Raw genomic sequence first — 18,058 nt, 5'->3', positions numbered from 1 at the left:
TAGACAAGACTAAACTGGAGCGTCGGTGGTTCAGGGGTTAAGCTTGACTTGCAATCTGCAGGTCCTGGGTTCGAATCCCGCCATGTACAGTGTTTTTCGATTTAGATATGTACATTTATCCGACGTTCTTACGGGGAAGGAAAACATCGTGAAGTCAACCACACTCAGTCACCGCCACAGTCAGTCACCGCCACAGTCACCGCCACAGTCAGTCACCGCCACAGTCACCGCCACAGTCAGTCACTTGGCCAGTGTGGTTGACTATGACCTAGTCACCCTTAACTTGGAGTTGGTACCGAGCCCCTCAATGGGGACATATAGTGAGCTGATGATGAAGACTAAACTGAGCAAGCCGATACAACTACAGAAAATAACTAACGTCTCATCTGTCTTGATGGTCATCTTATAATCATTAATTTAACTAAGTAAAAATCACTGACTTGCTGACAAGACTGACTGATAACTTATAGTTAAGTGCAAAGGTCGAAGTTTTACAAAAATAAATATCATATTAACCTTGACATTTTAGCGATATAGAAACTCGCCTTGATTTATTATAAAAAATAGCGATTACGTTATCCATAGCTGAAGTTTCTGTTTTATTGACAATATTGAGAACAGAGATCTACTTTCATGTCTTTTAACCACATGTTGCTTCGCGTAGTCAATCAGTATAAGTTATTTTTTTCCTAATTATATTTTTATCTCCTTGGAAACGAAAACCTTGTTCAACGTATCTATTACCGAGATGTTTGAAGCGCTCTATGAATGGAAAGTTTAGAAGAATTCGTGCCGCGTTCAATATATATATGATCTAATATCTGTATGATGGATACATCTATACATATTAAAAAAATTGGAGTGTCTGTATGTAATATAGAAAACAAATATATCATACATATGAGTAGCTGATAACGAAAAACCATTTTTTTTGTCTGTCTGTCTGTCCGCAAGGCCGCCGTTCCGGGTAACCTTCGGAACAGCTAGACAGATTTTGACGGGACTTGTACAGAAGGACAGATAGCTAATTCATATGGCCATATTATAGGATACTTTTTTTTCTACGACGATGAAGTTGCAGGCGTCCGCTAGTCTATAATTAAACATAAGATAAAAGAACATAACATAACACGAGAGATGTTCCGTCTGTTTACCAACGTTAGGCCTCAAGCATAATGTCGCAAAAACCGGAACCGAAACGATCTATGTTTTATACAAATCTGACTGGTTTTTTTGTAATATTTACAGCGCAAAACTGCATCTAATATGGTGCAAATTCTATGTTCAATTTTTATTTGTGTTCATATCTTTCACGTAAAATTAAAACGCAAAGCTCATGTAGGTAATTCAGTATTAACCAAAATGAAATGTTTTTTATTTAATATACTTTTAATTAAAGTAAATATTTGAAACCTTAGTATTTTTAAATATATTTTAAAATTTCAAAACATGTTGAAGTTATTTTTTACAATGTAAACACGGCCTTATTATAAAACTACTTTAACTAATATTACATAAGGATCGTTCGTGTGTAGTGAAGTGCAGTACATAACAACTTCTCAGATACGTCACTTATGTTCAATATAGAATCAGTGTTTGTTTTAAACGGAAAGTACAAATAAATGTGAGTAAAGTTTCTTTAAATTAGCCACAAGGCCTACTTTTCCGCGAATCAATGACTAGCGCGTATTTTGCATGATTAAATTAATGTAAACCATGTTTTTTTTTCTTGTAATAAGTTTTATTTACCGCCTTTTTACACCGCTTGAACCAATTTGGGATTCACTTTGGAAGATCAGACAATATATAGGCGACTTAACGTATTAATGAATGGACTTAAATATTTAAATTTAAGCGAATTTAAGATAGTTTTAAAATTATGAAGTGAAAGAAAATGTTTACGCTCACAAACAGTAACTCTGTATCTTTATTTTGAATGAATCGGCTCATCTAATTTATTACTTGGAATGGAATAATGTGAACCAGATGCAATCGATTGCCACTGTGACGTCAAAGCACTTCCTCCTGACGGGGCCACCGACGCCATCCTTTACATGACACCTTGATACCGTTGTCTTTCATCAATACAGCGTCATATAACTAAACGGAATTTTATAATCTAACAAATAGAGTTTTCTAACAACAAAAAACATTTCCTAATACAAAATATCACGTGATAGACTTATAAAATGATATCAAAGAGCTTTTTAAATATTTAAAACGTGTCGATATTGGTTGGCGTCAGGCAGGCGGAGGTCGTAAAAATGAACTTTAAACTTTAAAGTTTTTAAACCTTGTGCGCCGACCCCATGTGAGTGGGATAAGGCCAGGGAGATGATGATTCAACAGATTGATACATAGGAAAATTAACAGTGATTTGTAAGAAATTATAATTATTGTTATTGATAGTATAATTGTTTATTGATAACAATCAATTAAGATAAGACGCAAGTGTGAAAAGGGCATAAACATCTTAAGAACTCTTACCGGGGTTAGATGGGGTTCTCATCCTGTCACTCTTAAACTCATATATGATGCATTAATCCGTAGTCACTTTGATTATGGTGGTTTTCTTCTGGAACCCTGTAATAAAATTGCGTTATCTAAATTAGATAAGATACAGTCCAGATGCTTACGATTGATATCTGGTGCTATGAAATGCTCACCAGTCAACGCTCTGCAAGTGGAATGTCTGGATCCCCCCCTATATCTCCGTAGGCAATTCCTGTCTGACAGATTTTTTTGTAATGTTGTCCAAACTAAACATCATCCTCTCCTCCGCGTCTTAAAAGCTCTCTCCCATTCAATTCCAACTTCCAGCTATTGGTCTAACAAAGATCCCCCCTTGCTTATTAATTCGTTTAATAAATATATAGTCCCCGCTTCCCCTATCGAACAAGGTGTTGTAATCCCTGTCTACGCAACTCAGTTTGACGCTCTTATTTATTCTCCTAAAGTTATCCTAAATTTTGGAATTGAGAAGCATACTCCTGCAGCCAACCAAAAATTTAACTCTATTCTGGAATCGGACTGGCCCCAATGGAACATAATGTTTACTGACGCCTCAAAGTCGTCTCCTGATTGTCCTGTGGGGGCAGCTGTTTGGTTCCCTAAATTTAAAATTGTTTTGAACTTTAAATGTCCTCCGTTAACTTCCATTTTTACTGCTGAAGCGATTGCGTTGCTAGAAGCTATCGCCTTTGCTGAGTCCCGTAAACTTAACAAAACATTAATTTTTTCCGATTCATTAAGCTGTCTATTAGATATCTTAAAGTTTCCCTTCCGGTCCCGTCATAATTTCAGCGTTACCCTTCAAATTAAACAGCTCCTATATAATTGTCACTGCTCCGGGATTGAAGTTGTCTTGGCGTGGATCCCTGGCCACTCGGGCATCAATGGTAACGAAACGGTAGACTCACATGCAAAGGCCGCAGTCTACTTAGGTTCTGATTCGTACAAATCTTGTTTTCCCCGAGATCTACGCATATCCGCCAAATCATCCATGATGGAGAATTGGACCACCTTGTGGCAAAGGTCAAGTCAATCTAAGGGTAAATTTTATGCGTCCATACAACCAAGTATTCCATCCAAACCGTGGTTTAACAAGCATGGAAAGATTAAGAAAAGTATAATCTCTGTTATAACCCGGTTACGACTAGGCTTTGTAGCTTCTCCAGTCTTTCTCGCGAAAATACGTGTTCGAGATCATTCCTTGTGTGAGTGCGGTACGGATGAAGGGTCCATAGAACACATATTTTTTAATTGTCCCAATCTCCAACTTCAACTATATGACCTCCTTCCTAACGAAATCCCCAGACCTATTAATATCCCATTCTTACTAACTTTGGCCCATACCCCCCTGGTGAAGGTTTTATTTAAATTTTTAATCTCTAACAAAATTAATCTTTAATTGTCTAAGTCTCTGATATTTTAAACTGTAGATAGTTTACTAACTCTTGTGTTGTCCTTTTCAGTGTCCCAACTGAAGTCATCAGCTACCGGTCACTTGTCAAAGCATACTGGAATTCGTATTTCTGGACTGCCATTAGCTATTGTAGTTTTTTTTGTTTTTTTCTTATTTGTTTACATCTTTCATTATCAATTATCTTCAACCTTGACGTTGGCAAAATCATCGAAGTTACGATGGAGTCCAGTATTAATTAAAAGAAGAAGAAGAAGAAGAAGAAGAAGACGCAAGTGTCAGATTAGAAATCCATACACGCGTTTCTTATGTAAAAAATAGCCTGATGTTTGATGTAATATTTTTTTGAGTTATATAGGTATTACGTTATATTTATCTCACCATTCACTAAGTTATTTGAATGAAAAAAAAAACAGAAGAGTCAGTTTTTTTCCTTTTATACGAAATTATTTAAACCGGTCAACATTGTTTTTGTTCTATGGTGACATAAAAATTAAAAAACAAAATTGCATTCAAATATGAATTAAAGCACTTACCAAACCGAAGAATTGATGTTTAGCTGATTTTAAATGTGTAAAATATTAATTTTAATTTAATTATTATTATATAAATTACTTTTAGAAAAATGTCTTTGCCGAAGCGTATGAATGATTCAGTGCATTGGTTTATGAACGATCTTACAAGTCGTATCATTGCACAAAGTGGAATACCAAGTGATAGATTTCACCTCGGCAAACTGATATTTCAAAGTCTAAAAGATGACCCGGAATTCCTACTACAGGTAAGTAAAGCAACTAACATTCGACTGCTGGACAATCGTATTAAAACAAATTGTTGTTACTATTATTTCGAGGAGAATTTAAGAGATGTTGATATGTTTTTATACAAAGGTATCAATGGATGCAATAAACTCATAGTAAATTAAATATTCGTAACAGTACAATATAGTATAAGTTTAAAGTATGTTTCAATTTGATTAATCACTAAAACAAGGAGTCTCACCTTTACGCCAAAATTTGTAAGTTCCAAAATATTTGCAGACAGCATCACCTGTGATTCACACAAAACTTACACCATATAATTTCAATTCAATGCGATTCACAATTTCAATAAAATTTAAAAGGAAAACATAAAACAATTTAATGAAACTGTAAGGAAAAGCGGCGAAAAGGGAACGAAGAAAATGAATAACTTATGCATTCCAGTTAACGATCGGTCGAATTCCCGATAATATTTTCAGCAACTACCTTCATGCAACTACTGTCAGTTTATTTTTAAAATATTCAAATACCAAATGTACAGATTACAAACTACCTATTTTGTAGTTGTTAACTGTCATAGAATATAAAGTACCTAATAATATGAATACAGATTAAAAATAAAAAAGGTCGTTAAGTCCAAGATTCCCATTTGTTTAAAGTAAAATATTTTTTATACATGTTTCAAACAAAAGAAAACTATGTTCTTTTTCAAATACCCGTGAAATTCCGGTGACCAATTATTATTCTGTTTTATTCTAACAGGATGTGCTATAATTGTTTCTATAGTAAACAGTAATGCTCAACAGCAACCTTAGCACTTCTTAGAGTTTTATTTAAACTACATGTCAGGTTATTTAAATCTTGTCTTCACAGATTGATGGATCTACAGGTGAATCTGAGACCAACGGGTCGGTGTTAAAACGATCAATTCAGTGTGCCATTGCTCTGAAGAATCTTGGCTTAAAGCGGGATGACATCATTGTAATAATGGCACCCAACCACATCCATATAACGATACCTTTCTACGCATCTTTGTATATCGGAGTTGGAACTTCTGCACTTGATCAAACTTTGGGACCTAGTATGTAACCATTTCTACTGTCATAAATTATATGTATCTTTGTAAAAGTTATTATAAATATAATAATTTAATTTAAAATTTAAATAACTAAATTTTGATGCTCTTGTAGTTTCTTTCTAAATATCAATGTTTACTAAAAACCGTCTATTGTTAGCATTAATATTAACTATCGTAACTCGACATGTCTTCTTATCAATTCTAGTTATCTCTGAGAGCCTATCACGAATAATTTTCGAGAAAGTATTCATTACGTTTTCGACAAAAGTTGACAAAATGTGTATGAGATTTGTCGTTTTACCTTACATCTGATAGAGGACTGAACAAATCTAACACAAACTTCGACGATGCTACGCAAATATTCGTGCTAGGCCCTCAGTTTTCTTTAAAAAAATGAGAGAGATGGCAATATCTATGTGGAAACAGAACGCCATAACTTTTTCTCATGTCGGATTCAAATTTCAGACTTGGAATGTGTTATTTTATTGTCCTGAATCACATTTGCATAAGAATAAGCTTAGTTTTCTTACACAGATATAAATATTTACATGATTTTTTTTTTCAGACGAACTGAAGGAATGTTTTAAAGTGAGCAGACCGAAAGTAATATTTTGTCAAAGTGAAAAAGCGACTGACGCACAACTGGCTCTTAATAAATTGGATCACAATGCGCATATCATTACGTTTGACAAGGGAGATTATCACTTTAATTATGAAGAGTTTCTTCGGAAATATGGAGATGATTCGGCTTTTGATGAATATAAGTAAGTTGTTTTCACTAAAAACTAATATTAATACCCATGTCTTGCTATCTTACTTCTTAAGAGCGTTAAGGGCTGGACGCAAAAAGCCCAAAGTAGACCGGCGTGGAGAAATTTTCTTGACCAGGCTAAGACTCAGCCGCGGCTGTATTGTCTAAAAACTTCTTATTAATATTATAAATGAGAATGTTTGTTAGAAGGCATCTTAAGAACGGCTGCATGGATCTGGCTGAAGTTTGACATAGATGTAGAACATAGTTTGGAAGAACACATAGACTACTAATTAAGTATTTTCTTATTCCGCGCGGCGGAGTCGCGGGCAAAAGCTAGTATATTAATATTCTCTTTATTTGTTTAATGTAGATTTTGGAAATTACTCGCAGTAATGTTTAAATCGCCAGCAGATGAGAATTTACTAATAAGTTAACTGCCCTCATTTCAGACCATCAGACTTCGATCCAGAGACGACAATAGCTTTGCTCGTTGCCACAAGTGGAACAACGGGTCTACCTAAATCGGCTGCAGTAACTCACAAGAATTTAGCTATAACAAACCCGTACACATGGTTAGTAAGAGACTGCCTGTTCCAATCTATTTTGCAGCACACGCAAAACTGATATTTTTCACAACATTCTCCTCTAATCTTTCCTCATAAAAAACGTTCAGATGGGAAAGCAGACTATAGACATCAAGCGAAATTAAAATTATAACATTTACTTCACGTCTGTTTTTCTACTAGCTAAAATACACTCAAAAAATATATAGACTTGCATCTCCTGTATTCCAGGATAAAGGAATCCAATTTCCCAAGTCCGACGCGCCTGGCGTTGATTTGTTCGCCCATGCAATGGATGACTGCAATCATCAACTTCGTACTTTCACCGATACTAAGGTACACCAGACTTCAGAGCACTGAGTCTATTACGCCGGACCACGCCGCCTATCTCATTCAAAAATACCGAGTGAGTTAATTAAGTCATATAATAGTTTCTTCATTGCCTTTTGATACAGAAGGTCGGCACAGTATACTTTATCCATACATGATATCATCAAGGAGTTTGAAACTATTGGGTTGTTCGGAAAGTCACTTCGTTTTTATTTTTATTTTCATTGTTTTATTTGCTACGTTTAATAATGCCTTTATCAGCTCCAACCGACCTTCCAGAGCGTGGTGCATCTACGTCGAAAATACACGAATCCTAAGTCGAGAAAAAACGAAATGACTTTCCGAACGAACCAATGATTGTTTTTAGCTTGCATAGAAACTGTTTGTTAAAGAGAATGGAAACTTTGCTAGCACGTTGCTTTTGATTTTGCTAGTGATTTTGATATTGGAAAATTACAACTTAATGTAGATTGATTTTTATTTGCTATTATTTTTAAATCGATTTGTTTTTGTTGAGATTTAAGATGAAATTTAAGTTTATTAGTTTCATTTACTTAGTTATTTTTATTATTTCAGCCCACTTTCACGATCATGAGTCCAACACTCATGACAACCCTGCTTAAAAATGGCATAGCTAAAAATTGTGACATGTCATGTTTCGAACTAATTTATTTAGGCGGCAGCGCTGTGTCACGGGAACTTCTTGAGGATTTAAAGGTGAGTTTTATACGATGTTGAAGCCAGATTATAGTTTCTTATAGCTTTGGTCGAGATTCGAATACATATTTTTTAACTATAGTATACTTTGTTCACTCGGCTTATTAGAAAAGTTGTTTAAACAATATCTTATCTTAATGTTTATATAAAATTTTGCGTTACGTAATTAAAAACGACCGTTAAACACACATATTTATTTTAGCAAATCATGCCCAGTACAGAAGTCCTGAACATATTTGGCATGACTGAACTATCTAGTATCGCATTCATGCAAGACAATGGACCGATAGAGTCATGCGGGAAGCCTATTGGCTGCTTGCAATATCGGGTGAGTTTTTTTTAATAATAGTAAACAAAGCACTGTGTCAACCATATCTCCACGAAATCCACTGTCTACGAAAAAACGAATTTCAACCGAGCTGACACAAAGAAGTAAAAAAAAATGTTTGCAACCCGGCGAGTTTAACCGCTATGCGCCTTACCATAGAATAGACGTCAATTTAACGTTGTGTGAACGGAACGCGCATAACGCGATACTCGCGAGGCAACCAAACTTCATTCGACGATTTACGTTCCCTTGTGTACGAAGGGTCTAAAACGTAACTTAAATTGTAATACTTTCCAGATAGTAAATCCAGACACGAAGAAAGACATTGTAGAACCAAATGTATCGGGAGAATTATGGGTGAAAGGCCCAGGTATTTTTAAGGTAAAATAAAGAATATTAAAAATTGTCATTCCCTTATGATCCCAAAATTAAGGAATTTTATTATTCTATAATATAGTAAATTTTAAAGATATTTTTTTTACCAATCACATGTTATAAGCAACTCTTTTGCAAACAGAGAACTCTTTTTGTTACAATTACATTCTTTTGATATGAAGTTATGTTTTAATTTATTTTAGGAATATTACAAAAATCCACAAGCAACGCGTGAAACATTCGCAGAAGATCGTTGGTTTAAAACAGGAGATATTTTCTACAGAGACGAGCATTATAATTACTACTACGTTGAACGAATAAAGTTGTTGTTGAAATATAGGAGTCATCAGGTACTTACTACTAGCATTGGGGCGCAATTTTTTTAGTCATTAACTCGGTTTTAACATACGATACGGGGAGTCCCCGCATAAAGGCTAATGATTAATAAAAATGGTTTTCGAATGCGACCGCTATGCCATGTGTGAACAGGAAATGTCTCGCACCATTCGCGGGCCTTTAACAACGCATAAAACTGCGCCCTTAGGCGAAACAGAATGACAAAGTTTTCATTTTTTATATTGCTATACTTATTTTGTTTTTACCCTTATAAACTTTTCATTTAAAGCAACGTAACAACGTATCGAAGATAAGCAATGATTTTTTGTTTTCTTTAAAAATTCTCTCCGAAAACGGAGAAAAAGTAAACTATCGAATAATTTGCTAAACACATACAATTGAACACTAAGTTTAGTCGTTCACGAGGCACTACCAATTCATTGATGTTTTAGATTTCACCGTTAGAATTAGAGAGCGTAATACGGCAACATCCAGGGGTTCAAGACGTGGCAGTCGCAGGTATACCTGATGCAGAATGCGGAGAGTTGCCAGTCGCTTGCGTTGTTGTACGCACAGGGCACACAGTTACAGCTCAAGAAATAAAGGACTTGGTTAAAGGTGAGCTGATTTTATATAACAAAGATTTTAATTGTATAAATGTAAACGACATAGGAACATACTACAGAGCTAGAACGGTAATATTATTTATGAGTTAATTGTCACTGAAATGTCACCGTATAGAGTGGGATATTCTCAGGGAGACGAAACATTCAAATACCGAGAGTTTGTACAGTCAGCTGCATAAATATAGTGGCAATCAAGATATCCAAAAATATAGGAACACCTAAAGTGATCAATTATATAAGTACAACCAAAGTCATCAAATTAATTGAAGCATCCACTCTGCGCAAAAACATCGGAGCGTTCACATCGTCATATATATGAGAACATTCAAAGTGCCCATATTTATAGTAACAGACATAGCGTCAATAGTAACGAAGCATCCAAAGTATGCAAAAATATCGTAACATTAGACGAAATTGAACTATATCTCTATTTCCTTGAGATACACTTTGATCACTTTAGGTGTTCCTATATTATTGGATATCTTGACTGCCACTATATTTATGACTGACACTGACTGTACTACTGAAACGCAAACGCCTATACAAAAACTTGTTTTTAATTTTCATTAAATTAGAGCGATAACTTATTTACCTAAAATATAGCAATATATCCATTTTCAGATAACTTAACGGATACTAAACAATTAAGAGGCGGAGTGATATTCCTCAATGAAATACCAATGACGGCAACTACGAAAATTCACAGAAGAAAGTTAAAGGAATTGGTTCTTACTATGGTAAAAGAATAACATGTAAAAGTGAGTTTCCACTGCTGAAATAGTTGTATAAAAACAGTGGGCCTAACACCTTATATTGCCACAAATATTCATGCTAGGGCCTAGCACGAATATTGACTGATGATACTAAAATTAATAAGCGTTAACCGCCGCTAGGATGAATGATATCCAACTCGAAGGACCACATATTAAATATTTTTGTATTTATTCACGATATTGCAATTATTTTGGTATTTCTTCACGAACAATAATCTTTATAGTTTTAAGTTATTTTCATTCATTAGACATTGTTTATTTTATTATGAAACATTAATAAATAAATAAAAAATGTGAGCAATTGATTTCCATTGTATTTTGTCAAAAGAACAATGTTTAACAATACATTAACAAAACAGTACATCAAATCAATGAACACGTGTATCATATCGTTTTATTATAATTATAGTTTTACTACTTTGTCATATTTTAACAACTGTGCTATAATTTGAGAGATTTATAGATCCTCTAAGCACCTTTTTTTGAAGGTTCTGTAACGAAAATAACCAATATTAGTAATTAAAACTTTTAAAAACACCAACTATGTATAGATGCCTTATAAAAAAAATCATATTTTATTACCTTTTTAAAAATATTCGCCATCAATAAATTTGTCTTTTTATTGTTATCTTTCTTTAATTCTTCTTTCTTCTGTACAACTTCCGGCAAAGACTTGTAAATTTTTTCGGAATGTTTTTTCATTTCACGTTCATTTATAAATTTTGGGGCAACTTGAAAATAAAAAAAAATGTCTATTAATTTATTTATCAAATGAGTCTTTATATTATTCACAAATCTAAAATTTATTTTTATCCTCGTATCGGTCTATTGTGATCTACGCTAAAAGACCCTTAGTAACCAATAAATGACCACAAAAGATTGCGGCATTAGACAATTACCATTCTTGCGTCGAAGTTGGCTGCTCAATTGCCTTGCAAAATGTTGTAAATCGTCACCGCTGAGAGCGTTTAATGTTTGTTGCCGTTCCAGTTGCTGTGACAGCAGTTTGCGGCTGGCAGAACGTTCATTGGACCTAAATATTAAAAAAAAAACAAGTCTATGGTCAATACTGTGGCTATTTACTACTCCTGCTTGTCCATAGACAATCTAATTTTTAACTCACCAATTCCCGTAACATCATTATGAAGCGATTGCACAAAAGAATTTGGACACTGGTTGCAACTTAGTGGCATACCTAGAACATATTATCTAACCTTTACCTTAAGTTTCATTTAATTAATAAGTAGGCTTTAATTAGCCATTTAAAAGGATACTACAGATTCGAAACGGGGAACCACTTTTTATTATGATGTAGCATTTTACTATTACATAATTAGTTAAACCTACTTTACCGGTCTAAAATACAAAATCTAATAAGTTAGTTACCAAAAAAATGTATAAAGCAATACCTGAACAATATACATGACAAGGTTCCATACAATTGGTACGAGTACATTTTGGGGCATGAACTACAATCATTTTCAAGCCTTGAGGGCCACAATTATCGCCAGGTCTGAAGTAAGAGAAATTGGTGAGTATTTTAATAAAAAAATATCGTAATATCCTTTCTACAATTTCTATTAGTTTACTGAACACTAATGTACTTATTAAAAAAAATAACTGTATAAGCCTAGGCAATATTTTTATCTACTTCCGAAACTGGAAAAGACTTTCTTTACCTTGTTTGATTAATTATCTTCAAGCAATCTTGTCGCCTTGTAGTTTTGTCGATGAAATCCGGTCGATTCATTTCCAAATAATCTCTGACTGTGCAAGTTCGCATTTTTTTGCTAAAATCTTCACTAGACATCTCACTATCGATTGGCAAACTTTTAGATCGATGTATTTTGTTTTCAAATCGACTGCATTGTGGCAAATTCTTTTCAATCTTTGAAGCTACTTCTTGGAAAGGTGCATTAGAACCTTTAAATTTTGAAGGTACTTTAACAATAACATTTTTTATCGGTCGGCAACCCTCATCACGCATAGTTTCTTCACTGGCAACACTGTCAGAGGTTTGTATTATTAAATTGTAAGCGACAGCTTTCTTTTTTACTTTATCAACGCTCGATCTAGGTTTATGGGATTTACATTTAGATCGGCATGAACAGTAATGCCCTCGGTTACAATTTTCACAATTAACCGTAGTACTGCTGTACTCATCACGTTTCTTTTGTGTGCTGTGTGTACTGCACCGTTTGTGATGATATCTCTCGCATTCCTTTTTGATTTTATTTAATACTTTACAAGCCGCGGAATCTGTTGAAGTGGTAGGCATCTCACTGGATGTGGCAAAGTCTGATGATTCTGTACAAAATTTTTCTTTCTTATTTTTCTTTATCGACATTTGTACTCCCTTGTCGACATAAGATTTTTTAATTGTAAATTCTGAGTCATTTCGCCGCTGCATTTGGTCAACAGTTGAAGCGCCGTCAGTATTGGAACTTGATAAACAACTCTTTTTTGGGTCAGCTGAGCTACTTTCGTCAGTATCTAGCAAATAATTTAAAACTGTTATTATTTCCTTAAAACACTTTTTCCTTTTGCCTTTTTCCATATCTTTTTTTGTATAACGCTTTGTTATGTCTTGGATCATATTTAATATAGGATCCTTGGTTGCTCCATGTTCTACGTCAGATTTGCTTTCATTACTTGACTTTTTTGTGAAATTTTGATCAGTTACTAAATTTGATTTACATCTTTTATATGAATCATTGTCATTTGATCCTTTGGGTATTGCAAATTCAGTAGCCGCTTTTTGCTGCAAGTCACAACTAAGATCTTTCTGTGTTTCGACATCAACTTTTTTATTCATTTGAATATTTGTGACAAAGCTTTGTATGGAATGGGTATCTGTATTTGCTCTAACAAAAGGTTTTTTTGCATTCAGTGATTTTGTAGGATATGTACTAAACTTTGTGCTGCTTTCATTGTCACATTTCTTTACTGGAAATATTTTATCATAGGTATATTTTGTATGGTCATTGCTGTAACATGTACCAGGATTGGGTTGATTGCGTAAATGTGCGTCTCTTTCTTTAATTCGATGTGTTTCATTATTCATTTGTGTAAAAATATCAGTACTGGTGCACTGTACACCTCTTGAATAATCTTCCGCCATTGAATTTTTCCCGGTTGACTCTTTGTCTTTATTATTGTTTTGAGAATTTTCTTTTGTGTCTACATTTGTTCTAGAATTATCGATATTCGGCGTATTTCCTCCTAGACTAACTACTAAAGTCATATTTGTTCCTTTAATAGGAATAGAAAATTTATCTTCATTATATTTATTGTCTCGCAAATTAGGTTTATCACACAGGTCATGGTTTCTTTTTGTATCTGTATAGGTAATGTCATCAGAACTTTTCACAGTACCCATCTCATTTCGATCATCGATTGTATCGGTTTGACTTTCATAAATGCTCGGAAAGGTTTCCTGATCATTTTCAATATGTTGCTTAGTGTTATAACAAAACGTTTGTTTTGTTATACTTTTTGTTTGACTACCGCCAATTTCGTTTTTATCTACTTTAACACATTCAAAATCACTCATAAAATGAACATCAGATAATGTAGGGTCTGAAATCTTTGGATCAATGCTAATTTGTGTTTGTGTTGCTCGTGTGATAGGTAATTTTGCAGTAGCTTTACTTCCTCCTTGTTTGTAAGGAGGAAAATTTTTGTATTTCATATATTCAGAGGCACGTCTTTCAGTGCAAGTGTTGATAGTGTCACTAAACTGAGATCGCAAGAGTACATCAATGTTACTATACGTTTGAGATGAATTAGATGCCTTTCTTGCAGAGTTAATAACAGTAGTAGAGCTCTGTATCATATGTAATCCTGTATTGTTAGTACTTTGATCTAAAGAATTTGTGGTTGTGGTTGTATTCTTAAGTTTCTTGGGACAAACACAATCGGTTGAGCATTGTATGCCTACAGAACTTGATGCCTTAGACATTACATCTAAACCCAATTTCCGTGGACCATCTAATCTTGAGTATTTATAAATAAGCAATTTTTCAGGTACATCCTGTGTCTCTATAGCCTCTTTTGCACACAAACAAACAAATTGCACATCTGCCTTATTTTGTGAAACTACAGTATCAGGTGATCTGGGTGAAGTATTGCCCGTTTCTACATATTGTTTAGTTGAAGTTAAGTTATTTTTGTCTTCTTTATTGCTTCCATAGTAGGCATCTCTAGCTGATATTTTCTCCCTTTCGTACTTTTTACATGAACAGTTAGTATTGTGAAAATGTTGTGAGTTACAGCAACTATTATTATTAATTCTACTGCAACCAGCCTCTGACGTATCTCTAACATCTCTTTGATGTTTTTTAACATGCTTCGATTGTCGAACAGTTTTACCTGATGATAGAGTAAAAACTGAGTGATTTCTTTGTGATTTAATATTATTTTTCGGATCCATAGAATTGGAACCGATTTCAATTTTAGTTGCATCTCCTGAACCATCACCAACATCATTTTGAGCTAGTTCTTTAACTAATTTATATAATCTATCATAAGACTTTTCATGAGGCTCTGACATTGCCTTAATACATGTATCAGAACAAACCAACTTTTTCTTCAAAAGTGTTTCCTTGTTCTTTAGAAGTTTTTTATGTACCTGCTCTCTTTTTAATGCATCTAAATACTTGTTATATAGATCCTCAGAAGACATCTTTGGCATAGTATCAGTTGAATTTCTTTCTCTACTAGAAAGTTCTGAGTCTGTGTTGGAAAATGTGGGTGTTTTAATAACATTAATAGTTTTTTCAGTTTGCACCAAAGTACATAAATTAGGAGTACTTTGAGATGTAGATGCCATTCCACTAGGATTAAATTTGTCGACACGCAAAATAGACTTTTTTGGCTTCTTTAACTGTTTACTATTATCAATTTCATTACCATCAGATGTGCTTGTGGTGGTATGGTTACTTCTTTTTTGAAGACCCAATTTTTTACTATTGAAACTCAAACCTGACAGGAAAACTGTACCGCTATCATCATCACTATATTGCGATTTTATTAATCTTTGAACTACTTCTTTAATAAGTTTTTCTTTTAAATTTGAATTATTGTACTTTGATTGTAAAGCCTCTTTGAGTAAATTTATACTTTTTTCTAAGTCTCTTGTGAATGAATTTTTCGATGTCTTACTGGAATCAGTTGTAAAACCGACACTTGATTCAAGACTTGATTTATTACCGACACTATTTGAATCTTTTACACTGTTGTTATTTACTTGATTTTGATTATATATATGTCCAGGCATATATTCAAAGCTTTCAGCTGCAGATATTTGATCCCCACTTTTCTCAGGTAAATTGGATGAATTACTCCTTTTCTTGCTTCTACTGTTAATTTTTTTTCTATATATTTTAAATTTCTTTCTTCTTTTCTTTTTTCTCAATGTATTTAAATTGAGTAATATTGGAAATCTAGGTGCACATACATGCACATTATGTTGCTTCTCAAAAGAACTTATTGATTTTTTAATGTTATTATGTGGCAAAGTTGTTTGTATTTCTTTATCTATTCTCATTTGAGGAGTCATTTCTGTGACCACTGAAATTTTTTCAGGTGAAATAACATTATCATTGGATGATTTTACTGTAACATCACCATCTTTATCAACATTAAAAGAAATATGCTTCGTCAAATTAACATTTATTGGTCTTGTGCTTTCAGATGTATCAGGAACATTTAGTTCTACAAAATCAACATCTTTTTTATAAATTTTCGTAGTTTTTTTTACATTTCCTTTTTTACTTTTGTGTGGAATATTGGTCTCTACTGGTGTTGATTGTGATGTTGGTAGACCATACTTTGTATCATTCATAGGATCATTATTAGAATACTGTTGATGTAGTGCCAATCTCTCTAATGTACTTAGTCCGGATCCGGATGCCTTTCTGTCACTCTCATTACCATAGCCAACATCACCCAAAGAATCCCATTCTAACTTACGTTGTGATGTTATACTACTTGTTGGTGAAAATGGCTTGTTTACAGATGTTTCTAATTGTGGATCAATTGCTGTAAAAAAGAGTTAAGAGTAACACTTAAGAGGAACTTAATGAGAAGAGTAACACTTAAGAGGAAGTAAAATTAAAGTAAGAGTATATTTACGAGTGGAATTAATTTTACAAACTATAAACGTGGAGATCAGTAGATTTACAATATATAACTCAAATTCTACTAGTCTTCTAGTTATTTTGAAAAATAATAAAAAAATGGGTTCCCCATATGCAAGCTCTAACTTTCAATTAAAATATTTTTTATCAAAATCGAAGCACCAGGGGCGGAGCTTCGTGGTAACACACATAAAAAGAAATACAGTTGAATTGATAACCTCCTTCTTTTTGAAGTCGGCTAATATTTAAGGTGTTAAAATATTATTTCAAGTCCGAAAACACATTTTACTTCAAACTATTTTTTACTTTTTTTAAGTTGAGAAAATATTCACACTGTAAAATGAACTTGGAAGATTAGTTAAGGGCACTGAATGTGTTAAGAAAATATGAATAAAATATGCCTTACATTTCTGAGAGTTATTGTCATCAGATTTGACTGATTCATTATCCGAGTGAGGTGGTGAGTGGTGGTCTGTCTGTAATGGAGATGTGGCTTCTTCAATAATTATAGGAGGTGATGTGGAATCATCTTTTGATTTTGGAGTGTCATCCTGAAAATTGACAAAAAATCATCATCATCACCACTAGAAATAAATTAATAAAAAATTAAATTCAAAATAACTAGCATTTATTTTTTTCTATAGAAAGATATTATTTCAGTCAGTAAGCCAGATGTTAAAAGATGGAGGTTGAATTTTTATTTGTTCATGCAAAGGATAATATTTCAACCAAGAAAACCAATTTGATTGTCATTGCATTCCGAGAGTAATAACATATTTTTTTAACAAACAGATAAGATCTGTTAGAATGAATGAATGAATAGAATATTATGAGAGAAATGTCAAGAAAAATATATATTTACCGGAGAACTTGAGTGTTCTGGGAGAGAACATTTGATGGATATTCTGCACAACTCTGTAGACGTTCCAGCTTTACCTTCACCAGAGTCAGAGGAATCGGACTGCATTTTCATTTTCCTCCAAAATAAACTGGACGGGTCACGAATATCGCTATCAGCAGTCGACAAAGAGAAAAACTGTTCTAAATCACGTTTCCTGCCAAACTTTTGATAGTAATCCAAAATGAGTGAATTAACCGCTGACCGAGAGTCTTCATCAATTGTGGCGTTTACAAACACTTCATTATCAGTGACATTTTCTTCCATAGTTATAATTAGGTACGAAGAAAATAATCTGTAAATTTTAACATAGCTAAATATTTTCGATTTTCAAAAACGGTTTTTTAAAACAAGACGTCACAAAGTTGTCAATTTAAATGTCAAAGACAAAGAGCACGAAGTCAACAGGAACAAAGCAAAACAAAGACAAGGAACAACATAGATACAGTACGCTCTG

General features: G+C 33.6%; 2 protein-coding genes across 3 annotated transcripts; one reads left to right on the top strand and one right to left on the bottom strand.

The window, feature by feature from the left end:
* The first annotated feature begins 1,549 nt into the window (after window positions 1–1,549).
* Window positions 1,550–11,623, top strand: LOC106714516 (luciferin 4-monooxygenase). Of its 2 annotated transcripts, XM_014507574.2 has the most exons (13): window positions 1,550–1,624; window positions 4,544–4,703; window positions 5,557–5,764; window positions 6,327–6,525; window positions 6,965–7,087; window positions 7,310–7,484; window positions 7,985–8,125; window positions 8,328–8,453; window positions 8,751–8,834; window positions 9,032–9,178; window positions 9,617–9,782; window positions 10,412–10,548; window positions 11,554–11,623. In XM_014507574.2, the coding sequence occupies exons 2-12, from the start codon at window positions 4,548–4,550 to the stop codon at window positions 10,537–10,539; spliced, it is 1,653 nt and encodes a 550-aa protein (XP_014363060.2). In that variant the 5' UTR covers window positions 1,550–1,624; window positions 4,544–4,547; the 3' UTR covers window positions 10,540–10,548; window positions 11,554–11,623. The 2 variants fall into 2 exon arrangements, with proteins under 2 accessions (XP_014363060.2, XP_014363059.2); XM_014507573.2 differs by lacking the exon at window positions 11,554–11,623 and having other exon boundaries at window positions 10,412–10,796.
* On the bottom strand, window positions 10,950–17,989 carry LOC106714480. The gene is made up of 6 exons (XM_045683042.1): window positions 17,566–17,989; window positions 17,110–17,254; window positions 12,243–16,605; window positions 11,463–11,596; window positions 11,146–11,294; window positions 10,950–11,054 (listed from the first exon to the last, which is right to left on the bottom strand). Exons 1-6 carry the CDS (start codon window positions 17,866–17,868, stop codon window positions 10,986–10,988), a joined length of 5,163 nt encoding a protein of 1,720 aa, XP_045538998.1. The 5' UTR covers window positions 17,869–17,989; the 3' UTR covers window positions 10,950–10,985.
* Between the last annotated feature and the right edge of the window lie 69 nt (window positions 17,990–18,058).

The sequence above is a fragment of the Papilio machaon genome, chromosome 21 (assembly GCF_912999745.1).
Source record: "Papilio machaon chromosome 21, ilPapMach1.1, whole genome shotgun sequence".
NCBI classification, from domain to species: domain Eukaryota; kingdom Metazoa; phylum Arthropoda; class Insecta; order Lepidoptera; family Papilionidae; genus Papilio; species Papilio machaon.
Note: the sequence above shows the minus strand (reverse complement) of the source record. Positions and strands in the feature narration are given on the sequence as shown.